Source organism: Podarcis erhardii (genome assembly GCF_964252035.2).
Source record: "Podarcis erhardii genome assembly, chromosome: 4".
Classification (NCBI taxonomy): Eukaryota; Metazoa; Chordata; class Lepidosauria; order Squamata; family Lacertidae; genus Podarcis; species Podarcis erhardii.
The window spans coordinates 105,953,644-105,960,985 of NC_138508.1; the positions used below are offsets into that span (position 1 = coordinate 105,953,644).

Here is a 7,342-nt window from a genome sequence, read left to right on the forward strand (position 1 = left end):
AGCGGTTCCAGTAACCCCGCTAGCTTCTGGTGCACTGGCTTGGACCTCTGACAAGTGTCACACCTGGCGACGTAATCCGCTATCTCTCCCCGCATCTGGGGCCACCAAAAGTCCCTGGCCACCAGTTCTATTGTCTTCTCCTTGCCGAAGTGGCCCGCACTGGGGGCGTCGTGCAACTGCTGCAGAACCCTCACGCGGAGCTCTTCGCCCGGTACGTAGAGGGCACCTTTGTGAGTTAACAGCCCGTCACGTAATTGGAACTCATCGTCTCTCTGCGAACCCCTGCGCAGCGCCTCCAACTTGGATTGTGCAAATCGATCTACTTGCAACGCATGTCGCACCGCGTCCAGGTCGACTGCGATGGTAGCGCACGTCCACGCCTGCGGTGCGAAAATGTGCTTGGCTGCCACTGGCGCTGCTTCCTCGAGATATTGCGGTTTCCTGGAGAGCGCGTCGGCTATAACGTTGGAATCTCCCGGGATATATTCTATCCTGAAGTCGAAATCCGCGAAGAATTCAGCCCAGCGCATGTGTCTTTGGCTCTGGAGCTTCGCCGTGCGCCAATACTCTAAGTTCTTGTGATCTGTGCGGACCTGCACTGTGTGCTTGGCACCTATGAGGAAGTGTCGCCACGCTTTGAAGGCAGCGTGGATGGCCAACAGCTCTCTGTCCCATATGGTGTAGTTTTGCTCCGCCTTGCTGAGCTTTCGGGAGTAAAAGGCACAGGGTCTCCAATTTCCTTGGGAATCTTCTTGCAGGAGTACGGCTCCCACCGCTCTGTCTGAGGCGTCGGTCTCTACTCGCATGGGTCTGCCCGGATTCACGTGCATCAGCTGCTCCTCGGAAGCGAAGAGGCTTTTAAGCTTCCTAAAAGAGCGCTCCGCCTGTTCCGTCCAAGCGAACTTCTTCTTCTTGGAACTGAGGGTGTCCGTGATTGCTGCCGTCTCCTTTGCAAAACCCCTGATGAATTTGCGGTAGAAATTGGCGAACCCGACAAATCTCTGGACCTCCTTCCGATTGCGTGGGCTCTTCCAGTCTAACACGGCGCGGACCTTGACGCTGTCCATGGCCAGCCCCTTGTCAGACAGCTTGTAGCCGAGGAAATCCACCTCCGTCACATCAAACTGGCATTTCTCCAACTTGGCGTAGAGCCTGTGTTCTCGCAGTCTCTGCAGGACCTCCTTCACGTCTCTTTCATGAGCCTCCTGCGATTCCGAAAAGATCAGGATGTCGTCGAGGAAACACACACACTTCTTGTAGAGGAGCCCCGCCAGCACGTGATGCATAAAGGCTTGGAAGACGTGAGATCCATTTTGGAGACCAAACGGCATAACTCTGTATTCATACGTGCCCAGAGGCGTGAACATGGCCGTCTTCCACTCATCGCCCTCCCGGATACGGATGAGGTTATACGCTCCACGCAGATCCAACTTGGTGAAGATCTTCCCCTTCCGCACGGTCGCTAGGAGGTCATCAATCTTGGGCATGGGGAAGGCCTTGGGCTTGGTCATGGAATTTACGGCCCTGTAATCCACAATGAGTCTTTTCTGGGGCGTGTCCTTCTTCTTTACAAAAAACACAGGACTGCCCCCCACTGCTTTGGACTCCCGGATGAATCCACGCTTCAAATTATTCTCTATGAACTCCCTAAGTTCTTGCATCTCGTCCTCAGACATGGAATACAGCTTCGCAGTCGGCAGCTGCGCCCCCGGCAACAGGTCGATCGCGCAATCGTAAGGTCTGTGGGGCGGCAGCTGGTCAGCTTCCTTCTCGCAGAAAACCTCCAGGAAACTCTCGTACTTGCGAGGAACTGCCTGCGCCATGCCAAGTTGCAGCTGCTGCTCCGCCCCCTCCTCCTGGCTGGACTGGATACAATGTTGAGCACAGTACGATGAGCAAAAGGTGATCTGCCGTTGGTACCACGCTATCGCAGGACTGTGTCTCTCCAGCCAACTCATGCCTAGTACTATAGGCGTGTCCGACAGGCGGGTGACATTGAAGCTGATGACTTCTCTATGATGTCCAATCCGCATCTCCATGGGAGGCGTCTGTTGCACAACTTGTCCTCCCAGCAATTTCCTGCCATCAACCGTGACTATGTTTAGAGGCGTTGTCGTGGGCAGAAGCGCTATGCGATGCTGCTTGACGAAATGCACCCCCACAAAGTCCGCGTTGCTCCCAGAATCGATCGTGATGGGGACTTCCAGGGTGGTTCCGTTCGGCAACTGGAGTGTTGCAGTGAGCTGCACCGTTGGCTTGGGTGGTAAAGGGTCTGTACGTTGCAAAGGCACTGTGGATTGCTCTACAGATTCGCCTGGCTGAGCCCCAGCAGCTCTGCTTCCAGCCAGGCACTGTCGTTTCCCTGAGGTTGCTCTTCTTGCATCACTTCTGCTGCCACTGTTGCTAAGGCTGCAGTGTGCTTCTGGGGCCTCTGGGGGCACTCTTTCGCCATGTGCTGTGCACTGTCACAGATGTAACATTTCCTGTTCCCTCTAGGAGGCTTCGCCTTTACTGCACCGGATGCTGGGACTCTGGCTGTTGCTTGAGCCTTAGCACCACCAATTTCCATCGGTTCCTCCCCCTGCCGCGCCAGAGGCGAGGGATGTGCCTGGCTGAAGTCTCTGGGTAGAAAAGGAGGCGTCCTTGCCGGTGCACGCGCCTGGCGTCCCTCCTCATTGTGCCAAGGACGTTCTTCGTGCCGTACCCCTATTGCTAGAGCCCTCTGCACGACGTCCTCCAGGGTCTGAGGTCTGTCTCCCCTGGCAAGTTCATCTTTTATGGGGGCGCTGAGACCCTCCCAGAACAAATCTCTCACTGGTTTGCAGTCCTTCTCCCAGCCTAAGACAGTAAGGCGAAAAATCGTGAATGATACTGACGTACAGTGGCTCTGCCTTGCCGCAACCCGTGCATTTCCCTGCGTGCAAGATCAAGATCCACGGTTGACTGGAAACAAGCGTCCATCGCTTTAATAAATTCATCAGAATCGCGGCGGGCAGGGCCGTCTTCGCGCCACAAATTGCGCAACCAAGCTCTTGCCTCCCCATGCAAATGAGACACAATAAACCCCACTTTCTCCTCTTCATCTTTAAAGTCATTACGAAGCAAATGCAGTGCATACAAGACGTCTGCTCTGAAACTTGGGTAGTGCTTTAGGTTCCCATCGAAGTGGGTGACTAGATTGCCCCCCCGCCTTCCAAGTCCAATTCCCTCTGATCTGGACCCTGGGAACCCTTCCTTGCTTGCACGCTCCCACCTTATTTGCAGGTCCTGGCAGCGCTTCTCCGCTTCATCACTCTTCTTCTGAGATGCAATGACTGCAGCGGTGAGTTCTGTAACTGCGTTGCGCAGCGTTGCTAGTTGCTCCTCCGCACTCATGGCCGCTACCGTTCGTGAGCTTTGCAAAAAAAAATTTTGCGTTCTGTGGGAGGGGACTTACTGTCAGAGTCACCCGTGGTCCCAGCTCACAAGAGACCAAAGTCCACTCCAGCTTATGTACAAAAGCTTTTATTGAAGAATATTATTAGCTTCACATCCGAGCTCCGTGACTCTACGTCTGTTACCCTTAGACCGCTGAAGTCCCCTCTGAGTCGGTCCCCCCTCTACACCAGTTTAAGAGGCTTGTACTGGTCCACCTCTTTCTCTCTTTCCTTTTCCGCAGGGTCTTTCTGCCCCCCTGTGTTCTCTCCCTTCGGGACTCCCCAGAGGCTGAATCCTCTGGCGCCTCCTCCCCCCTCCTTCGGGCTTTGGGACCAGGCTCCTCCCCAGGACTCTCTTCATTTCCGCGCGCCTCCCATTTTGAACTTGGCGCGCGTACGTTGCCCCTGACCTTCCCTTTGACAGTTACACTGCCCTCGATACTACTTTCCTCCCCTTCCGGCAGGACGTTTTGCCCTGATCTCCTTCCCCTCTCTGCTTCCTGTTCTGCTCCTTCTGACACACTGGTCACTCCTCCCCCCTCACTCCGTTCCAGCGGAGCAGCCGGTCTCGCTCTCCAACTCCCACTGGGGGTTCCCCCTTCGTTTCCCTGCTCCTGACTGCTTCCCTCTCTAGCTCCCCTTGGCTTGACCAGAGGGGCTCCCTTTTGGGAGTCCTCCGATTCACTGGACGGACTCATGGACAATCTTGGGTCATTGTCATCCTCTTCCTCGTCACTCTGGAATCCTTCCCCCTCACTCTCTGTCTCCTCCCTCATCTGCGCCTCTCTCCCTGAACCCCTGACACATATATAATGGCTAACAAGATGAAAATAATCTTGAAGGAATACATTCATCATGACCAAGCAGGATTTCCTCCAGGGAGACAAATGAAAGATAATATGAGAAATATTATTGATATTATAGAATACCTGGAAGTGAGAAATGAAAAACAAGCAGCAATTATGCTTATAGATACAGAAAAAGCCTTCAACAATGTCTCTTGGGAATTTATGAAAAAAGTTCTTCAAATAACAATTAGAGGACTGGGAGAAATTATGGAGAGTAAATTTGAAATATACCGATTGTATGTTATTAAAAGAGAATTACAGTGGTGCCCCACAAGACGAAATTAATTCGTTCCGCAATTTTTGTCGTCTAGCGAATTTTTCGTCTTGCGAAGCACGAAATCCCATAGGAATGCATTGAAAATCAATTAATGCGTTCCTATGGTCAAAAAAAGTCCAAACAAAGCCAAATTTGGTACAACAACAGTTTATTAACTGCTCTTTAAAGTCACACATACTGTAAAGAGCAGTTCAAAAATTGAAGGGAAAATAAATTAACTTTATAAACATGACAGAAAAACATTTAAAAATCAACAAAGTGTACAGTACATTTTCTAAGACTCTGGGGGACCACTCGAAGAAGGCTCCTCTTCCACTCTTTGCTTCTTGGTCAAGAACCTGTCCATAGTCTGCTGCTTTATCCGCCTTTTCAGCAGCTCCCTGAAAGACGACATGACCCTCGTATCATAAAAGTTCCCAGCGTCATGTGCCACGTGCTTCTCATGGTGGTGTAGATCTGCAAAAGTCTGCACCTCCTTCCACTTCTGGCAAATGTCCCTCAGTCTTTCGGAGGACAGCCGTTCCTCAGTTGCTTTCTCCTCTTCCAGTGAGGCCTGCTCCTGCGCAGCCTCTGCCTGCAGAACGTAGCCCTCCGTCGTCACAACCTCCAGGAACTCCGCTGCAAAGTCTTCAGCCGCAGGAACATCAGAACTGGCAGCCTCTCCATGCCTGACCACACTGTGGATGCCAGATCTTGTCTTGAACCGGTCAAACCAACCTCTGCTAGCCTTGAAGACTTCTGGCTCGGCTGAGGTTCCTGGCTGTTCCCGGATGAGGTCAGCGTGCAAGGCCTTGGCCTTCTCACAAATGACGGCCTCAGACACTGTGTCCCCTGCACGCTGCTTCTCTTCTATCCAGATGAGCAGCAACTTCTCGACCTCCTCCAGGACAGCTGGGCGGTTCTTCACGATCCTGGTGACTCCCTTGGCTGCATCAGTCGCCAGGATCTTCTCCCTCATCTTCAGGATGGTCCCGATGGTCGATGGGTTCCTGCCGTACTCCCTGGCGATGTCCGTCACACGCATTCCGCCGTCGTGCTTCCAGATGATCTCCTTCTTCATTTCCAGCGTCACCTTCTCCTTCTTCCTCTCGCCGGCCACCGCAGCAGCAGTCTTCTTGGGTCCCATGGCAGCACAGCTCCTACCTTCGTAAACTCAGAAACAGAAAAAAAAATCAGTGATGTGCTTCAAACCCAAAAAATACAAAAGCAGCCAGCCACCCACCACACAGAAATTAAAACCCAGAACCAAGGCCTTGAATCCCAAGCACCCCAACCCCAAATCCAAAATCCAAAACCCCCGCCAAAAAGTTTTAAAAGTTTAGCTTACCAAATGGATGAAAGAGAAGTTCTGGAAAAGCTTCAACAATCAACCACCGACGTCCTCAGAAACCTCAAATGGCTGCAAAATAAGTTTAGGAAAAGCTTCAAAAATCACCAATGTCTTCAAAAACCTCAACTGCTCCCACAGACACGCACCAACCCACCCACAACACAGAAATTGCAAACCCCTCCCCAACTGCTCCCCCAGCCCCTCCCCAACTGCTGCAAACCCCTCCCCAACTGCTTCCCCACCCAGACAAAAAAAAAATTTCAAAAAATAACAACATGGCCAGCACTCAGAAATTCAAACTCAGAAAATTTTTCAAAAAAAATCAACCTGGCCCAGTGGTCACAGAAAATCATAAAAATTCCCAAAAAAGGCCCACAAGCCCCCAGATTATCGCAAACCCCTTCCCAACACCAAGTCCTTGAATCCCAAACACCCCAACCCAAAATCCAAAACCTCCCAAAAAAGTTTTAAAAGTTTAACTTACCAAATGGATGAAAGAGAAGTTCTGGAAAAGTTCTGGAAAAGTTTTGGAAAATCTTCAAAAGTGAGCAAAGTCTGAGAAAAGGCTACCAAACCACGTGCTAACAGTTGCTCCTCGAAGTCAAGTCGCAACTGCAGCTGCTCAAGCTAAGCACCCTTGGTTTTAACGGTTTTTACACAAAGGAAACAAAGTCGCGAGACGTTTTCGTTTTGCGAAGCAAGCCCATAGGGGAATTCGTCTTGCGAGGCAAATCGCGGGCGAAAAAACCTTTCGTCTAGCGAGTTTTTTGTCTTGCGAGGCATTCGTCTTGCGCGGCACTACTGTATATGAAAATGATGTACCATTGGTATATCACACCAATGAAAATGGCCAAAATGTATAGAGCAAGCTCCAATAAGTGTTGGAAGTGTAAAGAGAAGGAAGGTACTTTTTATCATCTATGGTGGAATTGTAAAATAGTTAAAAATTATTGGGAAATGATATATAATGAAATAAAAAAAAGTTTAAGATAACTTTTGTTAAAACCCCAGAAGCTCTTTTGTTAGGGATTTTAGGTCAAGATTTCCCAAAGGAAAAACACAGACTCTTTATGTATGCAACAACCGCGGCAAGGGTGCTATTGGCATAAAGATGGAAAAGCGATAGAATACCAACTAAAGAAGAGTGGCAAGAAAAACTTACAGAATATGCCAGTATGGCAGAACTAACTGACAGACTACGAAATAAGGACAAAAATCCTTTAAAGAAGATTGGAAACCATTTTCAGCTTATCTACAGAAACAATGCAAAGATCTGAACGCATTAGCAGGTTTTGAGTAAACATTTACAAGTAACAAAATGTATATAAATTATATGATTATTTTTTTTAAAAAAAGGGAATAGAAGGTAATATGCAGGAGTTGATATTATGTTAAAATAAACCAGAGAGGGAGGTTGAGGGAAGTCCGGGGGGGGGGGTGTGTGGAGAGGGATAATTTGGGATTGATGAAT

The 7,342-nt window shown here is 50.0% G+C and overlaps 1 protein-coding gene across 1 annotated transcript; it reads right to left on the minus strand.

Annotated features, from left to right (window-relative positions):
• Positions 1 to 4,554: 4,554 nt before the first annotated feature.
• LOC309339836 (putative CENPB DNA-binding domain-containing protein 1) lies at positions 4,555 to 5,887 on the minus strand. Its single transcript, XM_081858339.1, has 2 exons — positions 5,185 to 5,887; positions 4,555 to 5,109 (listed from the first exon to the last, which is right to left on the minus strand). The coding sequence occupies exons 1-2, from the start codon at positions 5,665 to 5,667 to the stop codon at positions 4,816 to 4,818; spliced, it is 777 nt and encodes a 258-aa protein (XP_081714465.1). The 5' UTR covers positions 5,668 to 5,887; the 3' UTR covers positions 4,555 to 4,815.
• Positions 5,888 to 7,342: the final 1,455 nt, after the last annotated feature.

What these genes read in the sequence shown, in the direction of transcription:
- LOC309339836 (XM_081858339.1), bottom strand. Translation starts at nt 5,667, where the DNA reads ATGGGACCCAAGAAGACTGCTGCTGCGGTGGCCGGCGAGAGGAAGAAG. An exon ending in GAGAGGCTGCCAGTTCTGAT is followed by an intron (nt 5,110 to 5,184) that starts GTTCCTGCGGCT and finishes CTGCAGGCAGAG; the next exon opens with GCTGCGCAGGAGCAGGCCTC.